Source organism: Danio rerio, chromosome 5 (genome assembly GCF_052040795.2).
Source record: "Danio rerio strain M-AB ecotype USA chromosome 5, GRCz13ab, whole genome shotgun sequence".
NCBI lineage: Eukaryota > Metazoa > Chordata > Actinopteri > Cypriniformes > Danionidae > Danio > Danio rerio.
Window position 1 is genome coordinate 61,610,096 of NC_141025.1, and position 21,538 is coordinate 61,631,633.

General features: G+C 40.9%; 2 protein-coding genes across 4 annotated transcripts in view; both read left to right on the forward strand.

Moving 5' to 3' along the window:
• Positions 1 to 5,981, forward strand: part of pcsk5a (proprotein convertase subtilisin/kexin type 5a) — an 84,624-nt gene extending 78,643 nt beyond the window's left edge. Inside the window, exon 37 of the mRNA XM_087254253.1 lies at positions 4,944 to 5,981. Coding sequence (XP_087110379.1) covers positions 4,944 to 5,422 — 479 coding nt within the window. The 3' untranslated portion in view covers positions 5,423 to 5,981. The remainder of the gene's footprint in view (positions 1 to 4,943) is intronic.
• Positions 1 to 21,538, forward strand: part of LOC147844409 (uncharacterized) — a 681,160-nt gene that overhangs the window by 85,508 nt on the left and 574,114 nt on the right. The window lies entirely within an intron of this gene.

The window sequence follows — 21,538 nt, forward strand, 5'->3', positions numbered from 1 at the left end:
TAAACATAAATTATTTAAAAACTTAAAAAGACTTAAATTTAGTTATTTAAGACATTTTAGTTCATAAGTTTACATACATTGCACATTGCATTTAGTAGGCCTATTCTGGTCTAAATAAGCTTTTTGCATCTTAGGTGTTTACACACACAAATTAAGCAGTTTATACGTACATTTAATGTTACTTTGAAATTACTTTTGATGCAATAAATAATCCTGAATTGTTGAAAGTGTTAACATATTCTTGAAATGTAGTTATTTTATAACTATGAATTTTATTACTAAACAAAGTGAATCATTATGAATTTGCCAAGAAATAATCCACTTTACCACTGTAAAGCAATGCCCCACACTCTCTAGAACGGTAGAACCTGGACTATATGGAAATATATGTACACTATATATACCAGCACACTCTGCCACACCTGTGGCTATGTCCCTGCTACAATAATTACAACAACAAAAACAACAACAACAACAAAAAAATAATAACAAAAAATTATAATAATAATAAGACAGGCCTAATTTGACGTTGTAATAAAAAGTATTAATTATCAAATAAATATTTACAATAGGCTAAAGGTATATATTAAATTAAAATAGGAAAAAATCAAATGGAAACAAATGGTAGCCTACCATTTATTATAGGCCCATGCATGGTCCAATGTGTTCTTACAACCATTAAATAACTAAGTAAATAATAATAATAATAATAATAATAGGCCTAATAATAATAATAATAAATTATTATTTTATACAGAGTGGGCTATTATTTAGGCCTACAATAGCTCTGAAACAATCATGTAAACCAGGTGCTTTGCTCTGCATCAGGTGCACAGCACCAAGAAGCTTGGCAGTGAACTATGACCTTATTTTAATGACAAATGTCTAAGAATACTGCTGATTTATGTGTTTATTTAATTTATACATGCACAGTGAATGTAAGCCTGCTAACTGTGTGTGGTTCAAATGATAGAATATGTAAACTTAGTTAATATATAATTAAATAATAATAATTAAAAGCCTGCGTGTAAGGCTTTTATTTTGAGGAAGACGTCACGAGCGCAGATTTGGTTGACCAATTAGAGGAAAGTGGGCGTTTCAGCACCGCCTACATGTGTAAAATGAATTTTAAAGTCGTTTATCCGTTTTCCTACCCTAAATCAAAAAACGAAAATCCAGCCAAAATCTCGTTTTTTCATTTTCTTGTGAGCAAAAGAAAAACGAAAAAACGGCCGTTTTCTCCATTTCCTTTATTCCGTTTAAAAATAGAAAACAAATGAACAAAACGTACACGGACTGTGGGCAATCTGGTACATGGGGGGGTAATTCTGAATGCCTTTAATAAGGCTGGTTTGTGAATTAGCAATAGAATCACAAATGGAGCCGTACATGAGTGTGTGGAAGAATTTAATTCCACTTAAATAGCTCTTGATGGAGTTGTCTTGAATGTTTTTGCAAGTATGGGATGCATAGACTGATATATATACTGATATAGGCGGGGAAAACAGAAATGAGGATGTGTTGAGCAGTGAGAAACTGATGAGGTGTTCTGGGGTAACTTAAAATGTATAAATGAATGTTGATGCAAATTGTGTATGCTGTGGTTATGGGATTATCATCTTAAAAGGAGAGATGGGGTCAGCTGCGGCTCTGCTTCTGATACCAGTTTCTGAAAATAGAGCAAAAAGAGAGTCAGCAATTTCCTATGCAACTAGGAACATGTACAACAGTTAAAATGGATTTTTTTTTTCTGAATTCAGAATGTAACAATGAAGAGCCCCCTTAATCAGGATAATGATAACGCCCTTTATTAGTGCAGTGAACGGCAACTTCGTTGTAACAGTGCATGAGAATATTGGAGGCCGACTATTATTATATTTTATATTATTTATAAATTATATATTAATTTCTCCACGACATTGCCCGTTAGCGCGCGTCGGCGGCCCTGATAATATCCCCTACGGAGGGGGCGGCATCTGTGTAAAAAGGATATACTGAGGATGAAATTGGATAGCTAATAGATGAATGGCTTCTATTCCAGCACTTAAGGAAGGAAAGCATAAGCAGGTCGCATGCTTTAAGCGCCACCTTATGGTTACAAACCTTTATGAATTTCTTTCTTCTGTTAAACCAGGGGTCACCAAACATGGTACCCCACGAGGCTCTCTTGTGTTGCTCACAGGCCTGTTCTAAAAATAGCTCACCATAGCGCCACTTACTAGTAAGCTTTCTCTAATATAGAATTAATAATTTAAAAATGTAATATTTGCAAAGATATATAAAAATAGTGTTGCACATTGATATATTAATTACAGGGTATTTCCTACCCTGTTAAATCATTGTTGGTGACTTTGTGAGAATCGTTAACATGATCAGTGTCTTCACATGGATGAATGTTATTAATTATTACCAAAAACTTAAATTATAATTAAAAGTAAATTGAGCAACTTGTTATTTGAGAAGGGTTTATCAAACTGGTAGCCCTCCACTTTAATTGGTACCCAAGAAGTAGCTCTCAGTTTTATAGAGGTTGGTGACTCCCGTGTTAAACGCTAAAGACAACATTTTAAAGAAAGCTGAAAACCTGTAACCATTGACTTCCACAGGAAAGAATAAATAATATGGAAGTCAATGCGGCTGTCCGTAGTGCCCAGCCACAATTCATGACACTTTATATTTTGTCGCGCCGCGGAGCACTATTTGTACATTGATTAGTTTATTTTTGATAACGTATGAATGCGTGTGTCTGGTGTGCATTAGTCTACTATCCCTTCTTAAGCGCACCGCGTCACCGTGCCGTCGGCGCCTCTGGTGCACGACGCCCTTCAGGCAGAGTTTGTTACGGCCAAGATCGGATTTAGATAATTTCTCTTCTACTCCGGAGATTGATGGTGCGAGATGAAGTAGGTGAGTGACGAAAAGGCATCCCTGCGGGATAATGCGCATGTGTGTTTGATGTTTTAAGATGGAGAGCAGTTTGTGCTTAGCGTGATCTTTTCTTCTAGAATATAAAGGGGGACTAATTGTCGATTTATTCAAGTAGCCTATTGATGCTTGGAATTCTGTCACTCCAAATTGATGCTTAAGAATTGTATAGAGTGCTTAAGCCGGAGGTTCTTCCCTGATGAGAATGCAAATATTAGAAAACCGGTCATTATTTAGCTAGAGGATATTAGGGAGAGAGAAACGGGAAACTTGTAGATCAATTACATGCAAACGCCGTAGTTATTGGCGAGAATCCAGCGGATCGTTTAAGGCATAAATGTGTGGGCTACTTCTGCATCCGAATGTTAAACGGACTACGAAATATAATTGTGACCTCTGATTAATGCCAGAAATCGGGTAACGGGTGTAATGTTGATTGCAACCGAGCTTTGCATCCATCTAGATTAGAGAGATTGCTTGGTTTATAACGTGATAGTTTAAAGCATCTTCACTAGGCAGAATCATGCTGTTAATGCTGAAAAAAGGCAGAATTATGAGGAGATGAAAGAGCCGTTATTAGACGTTTTTAGAAACGTTCTAATGCCCATTTCAGTAGGGCTGGTATGAATGTGCTTAACAGGGAATTGCTCTGTGATTTCTGGTTCAGCGTTGGTGGACGGCTAGTGAGGTTATGGGAAGGGAGCGCCGAGATCGGCTGTGATCCAGTAGGTGAAACCTGGAATGAGAAATTCAGAAAATTAGGTCAGTTTGCAAACGTAATTCAGTAAAAGCTTAAACGTGACAAAAGTCGACAAGTAATTTCTGTTTTCACTAGACTTAGCACTTGGCTGATGGTGTATGCGTCGCCGCAGTAGCTGCAAGTGTGTAAAAATGAGAGGGGAAAAAGCAGGGATACGCAAGGTAGAGGGGCGGGGTACGTAGCTCGTAGGTGGTTAGGATTGCTGGAAGAGGAGGACTGGAGTTTGAGCTGGAATCGGGAGCTGCAGGCTGGAAGAGGTGAGGTGGAAGTCCCAAGATTTGCTTAATTGTCCGGGAGATTAGTTTTATTTGTGTTTAGAATTAATGATTGCTGCAATATATCCAAATCCAATATTGTTTTTAATCCTTTCCTTGATGCCCCAGGGAGGCGGAGTGATTGCGGGTATATTATCTGTTGGGGATAGGGGGTGTGGCAGGAGCGTGTTATGTCCTGGGGGGGGTGGTGAAGACGTGGATTCGTAAGATTTTTGGGTTTAATGCAGCGGCTTTGAATTGTGGTCCCGGCGTCTAGGAGTTTGGAGGAGTTCAGTGACAGTCGTTGTTGGATATGAGTGACGCATGATGATGCTGGAGAAGGTACGTAGCGGAGCTGGGGATTGCATTGTGATCTGGCTGGAGTGGATAGGCCTACGGCCTCTTATTGGAGCCTCGGTCTCGAGCTGACTTTCATTCTGGGCTGGGTGTTGTTAAGACGGGGCTGGTGTTTCAGGGAGCGCGGAGCTTTCTTTCTTGTCTGTAGCTGCGCTGATGCTGTTGTGATCTCCGCTGCCGTCGCTGTTGTTGTTTTTGTCATTTTTGTAGTTGCTGATGACGGTAGTAATGGTGGTGTGGTATTGTAGTTGAAGAATAATGGGAGATGTGGAGGATCCGGTTTGTCCGTGAGTAACTTTTGGAGGAGCTAGTGCGGATCTGTTGTTAGCTTCTTCGGAAAACGAAGATAGGGGAGTAATATCTAGCTAGGCTACTTATAGTGAGTTAGGATAGATCTGATTGGCTAACTAATGAGTGTAGATAGGTGGCCAGCTGCAGTCAATTATATCACGTGCTCCTCTCGAAATTTGTTTAAAAACTTCACTTAAAAAGGAATTACCAAATGGAACCAATTAATACCAAATGAGTTTTGTCCATATATTAGCCAAATTGATGTAGAAACAACTCAGCATTTAAATACTAATATATGTATCAACTCTTTGGTTGTATTAGGCATCAAAAAATTTATATTTTTGTCTCTTTTGCAGGTGAATGTGTCCTCAGCACTAATTTTGCCTTTCGTAACCATGAAGAAGAAGACTACACAGGAAACCTTCCACTATTCATCACCACCTCCATCCTGCTGGTCTTTGTATTGATTGCTGTAATCATGCTCATAAAGCGTTCCCTTTCAAAGCGGGCCTTGCCTGATACCCCTGTCCCACGTGGGTATGAAAAATTGGGCCATGATGGTGGCCGAGACAGTTTCTATAGAGGCACATCATCGGCCACCTCAGCTTACAGTGGTCAAGCTAGCTCTAGTTCTGGACATTTCCGTGAGTCAAAGCTGGTGGACCTCGGTGATCAGAAGGGCAGTAGAGATGATGACGATGAAGATGATGAAGATGAGGATATTGTCTACATGGGGCAGGACGGCACTGTTTATCGCAAGTTCAAATATGGGCAACTAGGAGATGAACAGGAGGACGAGTTAGAATATGATGATGAGAGCTACAATTACAGATAACATCTTCAGCCATTTAAACACAAAATGATCCTGCAGGGTTACTGACAGTTAAGAATGCACTTAAGAATCCAAAAAAAATATTATATACAGTAATTTAAAAATATCTGGAGTGTTCAGTAATGTTCTGAAATAAATGTGAATGGTAGCGAACTGTATATGATGATTAGATAGATAGATAGATAGATAGATAGATAGATAGATAGATAGATAGATAGATAGATAGATAGATAGATAGATAGATAGATAGATAGATAGATAGATAGATAGATAGATAGATAGATGGTCTTAGCTGTACATATTTTGGACTTCTTTCATTCATTTTATTTTATGAAGACAGCTGAGCGTTGTTGTATTTTGTCATTGATGTTCTGTTTACCTGTGTGAGTGAATTTTTGGAATGTGTGCATTATGTTAGCAATCATTTTAGGTAATGTCAGTTATTTATCTCCATAGTAATAGAAGTACAGATGAGCTATCTTTGGCTTCCCATAATTGTGTTGTGAAAGTGTGTCAACTATAAATTAATAAAAAAATTAAATAAAAGATTAATTTTAAAAAATGGCATTCAGTATTCATATTGCAAATAAATATTTTTTATCAACTACCCCTTGATTTCCTTTTAAAATAAATAAATTATTATTTATTATAAAATAATAGCAGAAGCAGGGGAAATATTTATATTTGTATTTGAAAGAAATTTCCTTTTTGACTTAGTCCCTTTATTAATCTGGGGTCGCCACAGTGGGATGAACCATCAATTTATCCAGCATACGTTTTATGCATCGGATGCCCTTCCCGCTGCAACTAATTAATGGAAAACACCCACATACTCTCATGTACTCACACTACGGACATTTTAGCTCACCCAATTCTCATATACAGCATGTCGTTGGACTTGTTGGGAAACCCGGAGCACCTGGAGGAAACCCACTTAAACATGGGGACAGCATGCAAACTCAGAAATGCCAACTGACTCAGCTAAGGTTCTAATCAGCTACCTTCTACCCTCTGCACCACTGTGCTGTCTTATAAGCAAACTTATTAGAAACTTCGGTAACACTTTATATTAACTACACACTATAAATAATTTATTAAGCATTAGCAAATAGTGAATTCATTATCTGTTAAGCATTAACTCTACATTAATAAACATTAGTAAGCAGTTTATAACTGCAGCTACAAATGCTCCATTCTTGACTTATAAGCACCTATATAATGTGGTTAATAATTGTATTTTCATACTCTGTTAAAGGGCCATAAAACCCCCTCGTTTCAGCAGTGTGTTTTCACACCTCTACTTTGGAAAAAGTCAGAAAAGTGGGCGTGTCCAGCTCTGTTTAGGGGGGAGTGTCGGAGGAAGAAAAGAGGCTTGGTGTGGGAGTGTCTATTTGGGCGCGCTGAATTTCAGAGTCAAAACACACACCCACAGCAGACAATGTGACTGTGTTTACATGGACATCTGTAGTCGAATTATTTGCCAAATTATTAAATGGTGGACTTTAACTGCAGTTTGGCTCTTTCATTCAGGGAATTCATTCATGTCCCTCCCGACAAACGTGATATTTGATTCGAGGCGGTGCTCCAAGCGTTTATTTTTGATGCAATGTTTGATACCGCACGGCGAATGAGAGAAAAAAAAAACTCAGCATTTCCCGGAAACTTACATGCACACGGCAGGTAGCGTCAGAAAGCCGCGTGTGTTATTCCGGTCACAAAATTCAACACGAGGTTATAGTTTGGTTGTAACTGTTAGTGCTAACTTGTTTACACTCAATAGTTTGTTGGATACGAATAAAATACGAACTGAATAAACAAAGAGCACTGGTCGCTCACTTACCAAATCTGTAGAGACAGGACAATCACCAGCAACTAGAGCCGCGTCTTTATTTAGAGGAGACTACAAGCGAATCCCGGATCTCAGCGTTAGCAGATCAGAACAGCTCTCAGCTAAACAATAATCCTCCTTAGACACGTAAGTTATTGTTGTCGCGTGTCGCGTACACTGTTAATCCACGCGTGAGTCTGCGCTCTCACAGAGAGAAAATGAAAACAAAACTTAACTGCAGCAAACTATAAAAGCAACACTTCACACTTGTTTTGCCAACACAATGTGGCGTCTTTGCCATCTACACTCTGACAGTAATGAATATTAATGAAGTTGCACAATAGAGCGCGCTGATTGGTTTAAACCAAGCCTTACTCATGCATTAATGCAACACACTGTAAGATGTAATAAGACTCACTCTGGCACAGACGCCCAGTCTGCACGCTGGAATACAACGCTATTATGTCATGGCCGTGACGCAGCTTCAAAAATTCGTTTCAAACAGGAAGTACGAATTTGCTTGAAATAACGCAAAAACAACCAATTTACACTTTTTAGTGAAATATAGGTGTCCTAATAGTGTTTTTAGCAGTGTGGGACACATATACGACTGTCAACAGCTCAAAAAATGTGTTTTGGTGTTTCGTGACCCTTTAATGATTTATTTTTCATTACTAAATTAAGTATCGAATTATTTACAAACCGTTTGTTATTGTGAGTAGTTGAGGGTTTTCAAGACCATTCAGAATGAGTTAGTAAATGATTAATAATCTATTGAAATCAACATTTATATGTCTTATTATTCAGGCATATACTAATAGTTAACTAATATGTTAGTAAATGCTTCATTAACTCAACTTCATGCAGTTTTGTGACCTAATCTAAAGTGAGGACTATTCATGCTTTATAAATGTCTTAGAAATGACTATTAAAGGCTCAGTATCAAATGAACGATAATCTGTGCAATCTTTCTAAAAAAGTAAAATTACTGTAAAGTTTAAACATTGCAAAATAACAGGAGAGTCAAAATATGACATCCAACTGGATAAAACAACAACAATATAATACTTTAACATTATAATAAGATGTAATGTTTAAACTCTACAGTGATTCTATTTTAGATAAGGTTGCAAATATCTATTTTTCATTTGAAGTACAGTTTCATTTGTGTATCTTTAAATAAAGAGAAAAGAATAATGTATTTTTTTCCTGTTTAGAATTTAACTGAGCCTTTATTTGTCATTTATAATGGGTTTATAAAGCATGAATAGTCCTCACTTTAGATTTGGTCACAACACTGCATGAAGTTGAGTTAATAAAGCATGTATTAAAATATATAGTAACCATTAATATATGCCTGATTAATAAGACATATAAATGTTGATTTCAATAGTTTATTAATCATTTACTAACTTATTCTGAATGATCCTTAAAACCCTTAACTACTCTTAAATACAAACAGTTTGTAAATAATTCGATACTTAATTTAGTAATGAAAAATAAATCATTAACTAAGTATGAAAATACAATCATTAAACACATTATATGGGTGCTTATAAGTCAAGAATGGAGCATTTGTAGCTGCAGTTATAAACTGCTTGCTAACACTTATTAATGTAGAGTTAATGCTTAACAGATAATGAGTTCACTATTTGTTAATGCTTAATAAATTATTTATAGTGTGTAGTTATTATAAAGTGTTACCGAAACTTCTAAGTTTTAGGGTAAAAAAAAAAAAAAAAAGTTGCTGAGGAAATAATTTTCTTAGGTTTAGGTTAGCTGAATAGGCCTTGTTTATAAAGTGTGTACACTCAGATTTGATTGTGTGTGCATGCTTAAATTTATGACAACATTAATATTTATAAAAAAAAAAAATATGGAAAAGGGGTACTTACCACCACATCAAGGTCTGAGCTGGTATACACATTTTTTCTTGTGGCATAGTTATAGTCCTGAAGCAAATTTAACATTTCATAAAAGCAGAGTGTATGTACCAAATGCATCATAAACAACAAAGATGTAGTGTGAGAGATTAAGGAAGACACAATTTTAATAAATGCATATTTATTAACAAAAGAATAAACGAGGGTTACTAAAATTACTAGATGTACAATAAATGGACTGCATAGGCATGAATCATGAAGGTGATTAAGTTGAGGATTGTGATTAATAACTTCAAGCTAGAGCCTGATAAGGTGAACTTTATTCTAAAATAACAAACAACTAAGGAAGTTTTTTGTTAACAATTAATATCAATAAACATCTAATTAATTAGATCTTTTTTTACTGAAACACACAATACCAAGGTCTTTGATAGAGGTTTGGAAAGTGGTATGTTTACGTTTATGCAGTGGTTGGAAGAAGCTGGATCTTCATGCAGGTCTTAATGCAAGGAACAAGCAGACTTAGCACTAGAGCTTTGAGAAGAAGAAAGCTTAAGATTCTGGAGTACCCAAAACTGGAGATTTCTAATGATGGTGGTTCTGGTGTTGGGGACCAGTGTTGTGCAAGTTACTTCCAAACTGTAATACATTACAGATTACTTATTACTGTTATTTAAATGTAATCCCTTACCTTACAATATTACTGTCTCAGAATTGTAATATGTTACATTACTCTTATATTACTTTTTAGTTACTTTCACCAAAATTACTACAGAATTAGAACTTAACATTATAAAACTCTATAATGTTCTATAATGAGCATTTTACATTCAGTAGAAAGTGATGTGATGTAGCAGAATGACTGTGACCTCTCCAGGCTACTAACAATATAGTATATAATTGGCAATGTGATGGCTCAAGACAATCCAAGAAAGGATGACAGCCAGAATTAAAAATGATCTGTTAAAAGTATGGTAGAGGTAAAGTGATTATCTGGCAATATCTGTGAATGGCTTTCTATATTCATATTAAACACAACAGGCCGATATGTAAACTCCAATGCCATGACAAAATGCAGATTTTGTTTCTTTTCTTATTGTTGCCATTATTGTATTTACTTTACATTCATGTGGTTTACAACACAAAACCGTCCAGCACAAAGTGAGCATGATAAACAGTTTTCTTAGTATAATGTTTGTGCACCGATTTCCTGTTTGTGGACAAAACTGCTTGCGAGCTCTCACATACGCTGCTCGCGCACAAATTCTCACAATATCTCAAATAAGCACTGCTCACGCACAAGTTTTCTTGCGTGCTCTCAGTACACTGCTCTCTCAGTGAGATTATATGCAAACTTACAATTTGTGTCTTGTGTTCCCTCTTCCTTTCAAGCTTTTTGATATGAATTATATTAGTACACTATTTTTTTAACAATAACCAAAATACTAAAATAGACTTATAATTTTTAATCTAATAAACCATAACATTGTTGGCTGTATATTATATGATGAGATATTTCAAATAAAAAAAGCATTTAGACAAAAATAAAAACTAACGCAAGCAGAAATGTAACTAATAGAAAAACTTGATAAGGTATTATAGCCTACTGTACTATTCACTTTTCAAATAAATCTCATTATCAATCACATTTTTTTATGGCATCTAAAATAAAGTGAACTAGTGTCTGTTGTCTTCCACATTGTTGATGAGATTGTGGAGGACATTTTCCCTGCCATCATCTTCATTTTGAAAAGAAGCTGTTCCACAGGGCCCCTGAACACACATATTGTCATTAAGTACTGTAATTACTTTGTTGTGGTAATACTATAGTTGCTATGGTAACACAAGAAGTGTAATATAAACAAATGATCCAGTGCTGTAGTTTTTTTACAATATGGGGTAGATTGTACTACAATTCACCACACTTTACTGTAGTAAAACTACACTTTATATTTAATTTTATGAGTTCACTATTCTTAATACGACAGTATGCTTAAGCATTCATTGTAAATACTATAGCCTAAAACATAGGCAGTATACCTTACACTCAAAAACACTAGTATTTATTATAGAATTTATCTTAACCTGTAAGTAAATAGTGTAGCAATATATAAACCATATAAACATTCTTGGGATAACAATTAAATAGGAGGATCTCTGGAGAGCAACAGAACGAAAGGAAGAGGAAACACATGGCATAGATTGTGAGTCTGCATCATCTGACGGAGCGAGAGCAGGTCGTTAGCACGTGAGCAGCCCAGCCAGTGTTGAGTGAACGCGAGGAGTTTTGTCCACAGAGGAAACCGGCACGTTCACTCGCTCGTATTAAATGAATGAGCTTACGACATTTGTCAGTGAAATAACGCCATATGCACTTACGTCCGTCTCGCGAATGCACTGGCTTATGCCATTTTCATCTATTTGCCGCTTTCTGCTGTGCGTACTGCGAACCGGGCTGAGCCAATATCGCCGGACCTTGAGCTCAGAAGCTGAAATCATTCCGCGTTCAAAGTAAAAAGGTCCCATAGCCAGAGGGAGATTAATGACAGCACGCGCATATATTCTCTAGCCACGAACAGGAAATAGAACTGCGGTATTTTTCAATTGTTAATGTCTTGCGGGTGAAAAGTGTGTTGTAACGCACGTGTTACTGAACATGTACCGAGTAAAATATTACTGAAAATGTATTGGAATGCCTTACACTACTGCGTTACAGGAAAATGTAATACATTACTGTAATACATTACTTTTGTAACGCATTACTCCCAACACTGTTGTGGACATGCCAACGTCTCTATCCTTAAAGGTAGAGTTCTTGAAAATCTGGGGCATGCACCTGGAGGTGGTAGTTCTAAAGCATTGGTTTCAAACACCTTGAAAAAAAGCACTGTGAATCAAACGACCATGAAAATCTTTGCTGGAACATGCACTTAAGTTCTAAAGTCTGATTGGATGATCCTGTGAGTTGGTCACTGGAAGTTGACATCCATAGGGTGACCGGCGTTTGCATAGTCATGGTCCACAGTTAAACTGTTTTTATATTTATCCTTTTATATTTTAGTCCTGCATAATTCACTTTCCAAATGACTTCTAGTTTGTCCAAGGCATTGTTTTGAATACATAAAGTATTCACATACAAACATTTATAAGCATACAGTTTCATACAGTAGAGTATTTTAAACAGTTCATATTATATATGCATAATTATTTAAATCTAAATATGAAGTAAAATATTCTATTTTGTGTCCCCTTTGTGAAGTATTGAAATCCATGTGTCTCTCTGTGTCTGAGATTATGTAGATTAGATCAAGATGCCATTTTGCAAGTTCTGGGATCTTAAAGGGCCATGAAACCCTCCGTTTCAGCAGGGTGTTTTCACACCTCTACTTTGGAAATAGTCAGAAAGGTGGGCGTGTCCAGCTTTGTTTAGGGGGGAGTGTCGGAGGAAGTAAAGAGGCATGGTGTGGGAGTGTCTATTTGGCCGCACTGACTTTCCGAGTCAAAACACACACCCACACAGGGGACAAAGTGACGGTGTTTACATGGACATCTGTAGTCGAATTATTTGCCAAAATATTAAATGGTGGACTTTAACTGCAGTTTGGCTCTTTCATTCAGGGAATTCATTCATGTCCCTCCTTTCGACAAACGAAATATTTGATTCGAGAAGCTGCTCTAAGCGTGTATTTTTCATGCAATGTCTGATACCGCACGGCGAATGAGAGAAAAAAAAACTCAGCATTTCCCGGAAACTTAGATGCACTGGGCAGGTAGCATCAGAAAGCCACGTGTGTTATTCTGGTCACTAAATGCGGCGAAAATCCTACACGAGGTTAAAATTTGGTTGTGGTGCTAACATGTTTGTACTCGGTGCAATAGTTAACTTAGTTCGATACGAACAAACTGAATAAACAAAGAGCACTGGTCGCTCACTTAACAAATCTGTAGAGACAGGACAATCACCAGCAACTAGAGCTGCGTTTTTATTACGAGGAGACTAAAGCGAATCCGGACCTCAGCGTTTGCAGATGAGAACAGCTCTCAGGTAAACAATGTTCCTCCTTAGACATGCAAGTTATTGTTGTCGAGCGTCGCGTACACTGTAATCCACGCGTGACTCCAGCTGAGCTCTAGCAACAACCCTCTCACAGAAAGAAAATGAAAACAAAACTTAACGGCAGCAAACTATAAAAGCAACACTTCACGCTTGTTTTGACAAAACGTGGCGTCTCTGCCGTCTAAACACTATGACAGTAATGAATATTAATGAAGTTGCACAATAAAGCGCGCTGATTGGTTTGAACCAAGCCTTACTTATGCATTAATGCATCACACTGTAAGACGTAATAAGACACACTCTGGCTCAGACGCTGGAAAACACTATTATGTCATGACAGTGACGCAGCTTCAAAAATTCTGTCAGGAATGGGACTGGAAGGACACAAATGCAGGTTCAAATTAAAGATTTTAATGAACAGCAAAGACTGTAGTCAGGGCCACAAAATAACAGCCAAAAAATAACACAAAAATCCAAAAAGATCAAATAAATAGTCTTTAGGACCTCCTCCGTTACCGGGTTTGAAAAGAGAAAAATAAAAATTTCCGAGGGTCAAAAAACAGAGTCTCTCGGCCAGTGGCGCGCTGCACACAAGGAGAAAAAACAACAAAAAGGCCGGGGTTAAGACAGCAAAAATATAATGAGAAAAGAATGTCCTTACAAACTCCTCCGGTAGAGGGCGCACTATGGCCCGGCTGTTTTAGATGTGACCGACGAGAGCGAGCGAGGGAGAGGGGAAGTCGGACGGCAGGTGATGTCGGAGAACTCAGTGCGGAGGGGATGACGGTGCCTGAGAACAGAGGGATATGAGCCAAAATGGAACACACACAAGAAGGACAGAGCGCTAGAAGTAAGATGACGGCCAGGCGAGACACAACTGGAAGGGATAACACCAACCAACACGACAGGACTGGAGAGACAACTCGGAAGACTGTTACACGGACTGACACACAACGATCTGACACAGGATGACACACGAGAGGGAACTAAATAGGGGAAGGAGCATAACTGAATCCAGGTGAGATTAATTAAATCATGATAATAGTAAAAAGGTAACAAGGGGGAGGGAGGAATATTACGTTGAGCACAAGGTGACAGACCAAAACAAAACATCCACGCGTGCTAATGACATGACAACATAAACAAAGGCGGCGTGATCAAACCAGGGGTGTGACAGTACCCCCCCCCCTACGGGCGCCACCAGGCGCTGCAGGGAGAGGCTTACCTCGTCGCCGATGGAAATCCTCGACCAGCGCCTGATCAAGTATGTCCCGGGCTGGGACCCAACTCCTCTCCTCTGGACCATAGCCCTCCCAGTCCACTAGATACTGGAAACCCCTGCCCCTGGGTCTAACATCAAGCAACCTTCGTACTGTGTAGGCTGGTAAGCCGTCCACTAGTTGGGGGGGAGGGGGGGAAGGGGCAGAAGGGACAAGGGGGGAATACATCACAGGTTTAACCCTAGATACATGAAAAATAGGGTGTACCCGACCAAGCTTGGGGGGAAGCTTGAGCCTTACCACCACCGGACTCAAGACTTTAGTGATTTGATATGGACCAATGAACCTGGGGGCCAGCTTGCGTGAAGGCACCCTGAGAGGCAGGTCCTTGGTGGAGAGCCATACTCTTTGACCACAAATGTAATGAGGGGCAGGAGTCCGGTGTTGGTCGGCCGCTGCTTTGGTTCGTCTGCCAACTCGGACCAAGGCCTCCCTAGCTTTCCTCCAGGTGCGTCGACACCGCCGAACGAAAGCTAGGGCAGACGGAACGGCAGCTTCAGGTTCCTGTGAGGGAAACAAAGGGGGTTGGAATCCAATTGAACACTCAAATGGGGACAAACCTGTAGCTGACGACGGAAGAGAGTTGTGAGCGTACTCGACCCATGACAGTTGTTGGCACCAGGAGCTAGGATTGTGGGACGCCAGGCAGCGGAGAGTTCGTTCCAAATCCTGGTTGGCTCGTTCAGACTGCCCGTTGGTCTGAGGATGGAATCCTGATGACAGACTCGTAGAAGCCCCGATCTGTCGACAGAACTCCTTCCAAAAGCAGGAGACAAACTGGGGACCCCTGTCAGAAACCACATTAACCGGAAGACCATGAATCCGGAATACGTGATCAATCACCACTTGCGCAGTCTCCTTGGCTGAAGGAAGTTTGGGGAGGGGAATGAAATGGACTGATTTAGAGAAACGGTCCACCACCGTGAGAATGACGGTGTTTCCTTTAGATTCTGGGAGACCAGTGACAAAATCAAGGGCCACGTGTGACCATGGGCGGGACGGGATGGGTAGGGGGCGAAGCAGACCAACGGGAGGTGCATTAGAAGTCTTGTTCTGGGCACAAACAGAACAAGCCGCCACAAACTGCCTGACGTCCTTGGCCATGGATGGCCACCAGAATCGCTGGTGAATCAAAGCCAGCGATCTCCGCACTCCTGGGTGACAGGCTAGCCTGGACGAGTGTCCCCACTGGATGACCTCTGAGCGAAGTCTGGTTGGAACAAACAGACGGCCCGCTGGGACCCTCCCTGGAACTGAGATCTTTTGTATGGCCTTCTCCACCCGTCTCTCAATGTCCCAGGAGATAGACGCCACCACCATTTCTTTTGGTAAAATGGCATCAACCGATTTCTCCTTTCCTGGGACCTCAAAGAGACGGGAGAGGGCATCGGGCTTGACATTCTTGGTTCCAGGTCTGAATGATAGGGTAAATTTAAAGCGGTCAAAGAAGAGGGCCCAGCGAGCCTGTCGAGGGGTCAGCCTCCTGGCCGAACGGATATATTCGAGATTCTTGTGATCCGTCCAGACCAGGAAAGGTTGGGCTGCCCCTTCTAGCCAGTGACGCCACTCCCCCAGAGCCAGCCTGACTGCCAATAATTCTCGGTTCCCTACGTCATAATTCCGTTCCGAAGGGTTTAGGCGGTGGGAAAAGAAGGCACACGGATGTACTTTCCCGTCCAGGCAAGACCTCTGAGATAGAACTGCGCCTACCCCGACATCAGATGCATCCACCTCAACAATAAATTGTTGTTCAGGATCTGGAATGGACAAAACAGGAGCAGAGACAAAACGGGACTTCAATTCATCAAAGGCCTCCTGTGCATCACTATTCCACTTGAACCATACCTTGGGAGAGGTGAGTGCTGTTAAAGGTGCAGCAATCTGGCCAAAGTTCCTGATGAATCGCCGGTAAAAGTTTGCAAAGCCCAGGAACCGCTGCAGAGCTTTGCGAGAGTCAGGGGTTGGCCACTCGGCAACAGCCCTTATCTTACAGGGATCTGCCTGGATCTCTCCCGCTGAGATGATGAACCCCAGAAACGGAATTGACTGGGCATGGAAAACGCACTTCTCCGCCTTGACATAAAGTTGGTTCTCCAACAACCGTTGTAGCACCTGGCGTACGTGTTGAATATGTATCTGCAGGCACGGGGAAAAGATCAAAATATCATCGAGATACACAAAGACAAAACGATTAACCATGTCTCTCAACACATCATTAACCAGGGCCTGAAAGACAGCCGGGGCGTTGGTCAGACCGAACGGTAAGACCCGGTATTCAAAGTGTCCCGTAGGGGTGTTAAAGGCTGTCTTCCACTCATCCCCCTCACGTATGCGGACAAGATGGTAGGCATTCCTGAGGTCAAGTTTGGTGAAAACCTTGGCTCCCTGCAACAGCTCAAAAGCAGACGACATGAGAGGTAGGGGGTACCTGTTTTTAACGGTAATGTCGTTGAGCCCTCGATAATCAATGCATGGACGCAGGGAGCCATCCTTCTTCTTAACAAAGAAGAATCCAGCACCTGCAGGAGACGAGGAGGGTCGGATGAGACCGGTTTTAAGGGATTCATTAATGTACCTGTCCATAGCCTCTCTCTCTGGACCAGAAAGGGAAAACAAGTGTCCCTTAGGCGGAGAAGTGCCTGGGAGGAGCTCGATGGCACAATCGTATGGTCTGTGAGGAGGCAAGGAAGTGGCCCGGGACTTGTTAAACACCTGGCGCAGGCCGTGGTACTCCACCGGGACCCCAGTCAGATCAGCAGCCTCTGCCTGTAACACAGAGGACACAGAAACAGGAAAAGGGGCACTGCCCAGACAAGAAGACAAACAATACTGGCTCCAAGATAAAATGGCATTACCAGACCAATCAACATGAGGACCATGCTTTACTAACCACGGGTGCCCCAACACTATGGAGGCACTCGGGGAATCCAGAAGCAACAGAGTGGTCACCTCGTGATGATTGCCTGAAACAGTCAGGTTAATAGGAGGGGTAGAATGGGAAACAGTGGTTATAAGGGAGCCGTTGAGGGAGCGAGCAGGGATAGGATCAGGAAGAGGGATAGCAGGAATTCCCCACAAAGCAGCTAGGGAGGAGTCCATAAAATTTCCTTCAGCCCCCGAGTCAACCAGGGCTGAACAAGAATTAGAGGAATCACTGAAGTGTACAGAAACAGGAAGAAGAGTGCGGGAGGAAGAGTGTAGGAAAGGGGTAGTGCTCACCAGTATCCCCCTCTTCACTGGTGAGGCTTGACGTTTGAGTGGGCAGGCTACAGCAAAATGTCCAGGCTTCCCACAGTAAAGGCAGAGTCCCTGGACGAAGCGTTGCTGTCTCTGTAGTGGGGTAAGACGAAGACGCCCTACTTGCATGGGCTCCGGATCCATTGGAGCAGAACCAGATGCTTCTGCAGCCAAGACTGGACGGGAATCCTCCACTCTCCATGGGGGGCGAACCGTTAGACGCTGACGACGACGATGGAGACGTCCCTCAATCCGCAGGGCCATGTTAACTAGGTCATCAAGGTCCTGGGGAAGATCCTGTGTGGCCAGCTCGTCCTGAATGTCATCCTGTAACCCGGCGCGGAACATAGACCTGCACGCGCCCTCGTTCCAGTCACAGGAGGCCGCTAGAGTCTTGAAGGCGATGGCATATTCAGTAACGGATTGTCCTGCCTGGCGTAGGCGTGCCAGCTGGTCCGCTGCTTCCTGGCCCCGGACTGATCGGTCAAATAATCTCACCATTTCTTGGCGAAAGTCTTCAAACGAAGCACAGCAAGGGGCTCTAGTCTCCCACACTGACGTTCCCCAGTCGCGAGCTTTACCGGTGAGGAGGGTCAATACAAACGCCACTTTAGATTCCTCAGATGCATAAGTGCGTGGTTGTAAGGTGAAAACCACTGCACACTGAGACAAGAAGGCTCTACAGGAATTAGGGTCTCCGTTGTAGGGTGGAGGGTTGTTGCAACGGGGCTCCGGATCATGATGACGGAGAGGACCCCCCTGGGCTGCCTCATGCTGTAGGTCCTGGACGAGTGCAGTTAGCTCTGCCACTTGATTGGCCAGGAATTCCACCTCCCTGGTGGTGTTGGTTAATCTAGCCTCATGCTGGCCTAAGAGTGCACCTTGCTGGGTGACTGCAGTTCTGACCGTGTCTGAACCCGCTGCGTCCATTCTCTGGTCAGATCGTACTGTCAGGAATGGGACTGGAAGGACACAAATGCAGGTTCAAATTAAAGATTTTAATGAACAGCAAAGACTGTAGTCAGGGCCACAAAATAACAGCCAAAAAATAACACAAAAATCCAAAAAGATCAAATAAATAGTCTTTAGGACCTCCTCCGTTACCGGGTTTGAAAAGAGAAAAATAAAAATTTCCGAGGGTCAAAAAACAGAGTCTCTCGGCCAGTGGCGCGCTGCACACAAGGAGAAAAAACAACAAAAAGGCCGGGGTTAAGACAGCAAAAATATAATGAGAAAAGAATGTCCTTACAAACTCCTCCGGTAGAGGGCGCACTATGGCCCGGCTGTTTTAGATGTGACCGACGAGAGCGAGCGAGGGAGAGGGGAAGTCGGACGGCAGGTGATGTCGGAGAACTCAGTGCGGAGGGGATGACGGTGCCTGAGAACAGAGGGATATGAGCCAAAATGGAACACACACAAGAAGGACAGAGCGCTAGAAGTAAGATGACGGCCAGGCGAGACACAACTGGAAGGGATAACACCAACCAACACGACAGGACTGGAGAGACAACTCGGAAGACTGTTACACGGACTGACACACAACGATCTGACACAGGATGACACACGAGAGGGAACTAAATAGGGGAAGGAGCATAACTGAATCCAGGTGAGATTAATTAAATCATGATAATAGTAAAAAGGTAACAAGGGGGAGGGAGGAATATTACGTTGAGCACAAGGTGACAGACCAAAACAAAACATCCACGCGTGCTAATGACATGACAACATAAACAAAGGCGGCGTGATCAAACCAGGGGTGTGACAAAATTCGTTTCAAACCGGAAGTCTGAATTTGCTTGAAATAACGCAAAAACAACCAATTTACACTTTTTTGTAAAATATAGGTGTTTTAATAGTGTTTTTAGCAGTGTGGGACACATATACGACTGTCAACAGCTCAAAAAATGTGTTTTGGTGTTTCGTGACCCTTTAAAAGGCTATGAAACCCCCCTGTTTCAGCAGGGTGTTTTCACACCTTTAGTATAGATAAAGTCAGGAAAGTAAGTGTGTCTAGTTTAGTTTAGGTGAGAGTGTCGGGGGAGGGAAGAAGGAAGGATTTGAATAAAATGGGAGTTTCCATTTGAGCATGCGCTAATTTTCACTGAGGCAAAACAAACACACAGACGCAGAGGAGACAGTGACTATAGAATGTTTGATATACCACACATCAAATAAGAAAAAAAAAACTGTATTTCTTTTGTTTTTAACTTAGATGCACTGGGTAGGCAGCGTCAGAAAACCGTGTGTGTATAAACTATTCGGCGAAAATCCTACCTGATGGTAATAGTTTGATTGTGGTGTTTACATGTTTACACTCAGAGAGCAGCATTTACAGCAGATCTTTCAGCCCATAATATTGTAGTGATATTAACGCCCTGTAAACTTTGTAACTAAATCATTTTGACTGAGGTATGTCTTTAAGAACTGAAAGTGTACTGCTGATGATATGAACTAACTTTGCCATCTGAATGAACAAAGAACACTGATCACACACACTTACCAAATCTGTAGAGACAGGACAACCAACACTTTTTTCACTTGTTTTGGCAACACAACGTGGCATCTCTCTGCTGTCTGAATACTGTATCTTTGAAGCGATCATGCATATTAATGAAGTTGCATCGCATACACAATAGAGCATGCTGATTGGTTTGAACCAAGTCTTTCTCATGAATGAATGCTGCACACTCAGAGAAGTCAGGAAGTACTCACAGGTACAGACAGCCAGTCTACACTCTGGAAAACACACAAGAATCTAATCGGCATGACGCAGCTTCAAGAATTTGTTTCAAACCGGAAGAACAAATTTGCTCGAAATAACGCAAAAACAACAAATTTTCACCTTTTTTTTTTTAATATATGTGTCCTAATAGTGTTTTAGCAGCATGGGACACATATTTGACTGTCAACAGCTAAAAAAAAGTGTTTTGGTGTTTTGTGACCCTTTAACACATTTGTCTTTCAGTAGAACAAAGGACAGATGGTCATCATCTCCATTGCCAGTTTTACTGATAAGCTTAACAATAGGGCCAGAGGTAAGTGTTAACTCTGCAGCAGTTTTTCATGTTGGAAATTAATTTCCTCAAGTTCCTGACTTTACCGCTGATCACGACACCTGGCTTCAACAGGCATGCGATAAGCTTCAGCTACAGTCTCAATACTGTTCATTTCAGTTCAAATCAGTACACAACAGTACACTGTTATTTACATTTACTTTACAACTTAGTTTGCATTTACACTATAGCTGCATTTACAATAAAACTAGTTATTCTTTGAATCTTCTCTTCTATTTTTCTTTCTTTCTTTCTTCAGACTGTCTTAGAACATCCCCCCTTGATGGGAAAACATTAAGCATTCATTAAGGCAGTTATTTTGTATCCCCTGGTTAGAATCTATTATTCAATTAAATTGAAAACATGTTTATTGATATAGCGCTTTTACAATATAGATTGTGTCAAAGTAGCTTGACATAGATGTTCTATATTAAATATTAATAGCCCATTAAACCTCCTCATGCATACAGGAATGCAGACAAAAATGAACAAAATTAAACCATTCTATTGTTGTTTCAAAAATAGTGGTCATAAAGATGTTCTTTTTTTAGCCTAAAAGACTGCTTTCTCAAAGGTCCAGCCTGATCTCATGAGAAAACATAAGTATTTTATATTTTGTCAGTTTAGTGGCTAATTTCGTATGAATTTGTTCTAGTTCAGTCGTATGGAAATGTCAGCTTTTAAAAAGGAGGCGTGGCACCCAACCCCGCTCCTAAACCCAACCGTCATTGGGTGATGAGGAAATCGTACTAAATTGTAATTAGATTGTACAAATTCATAC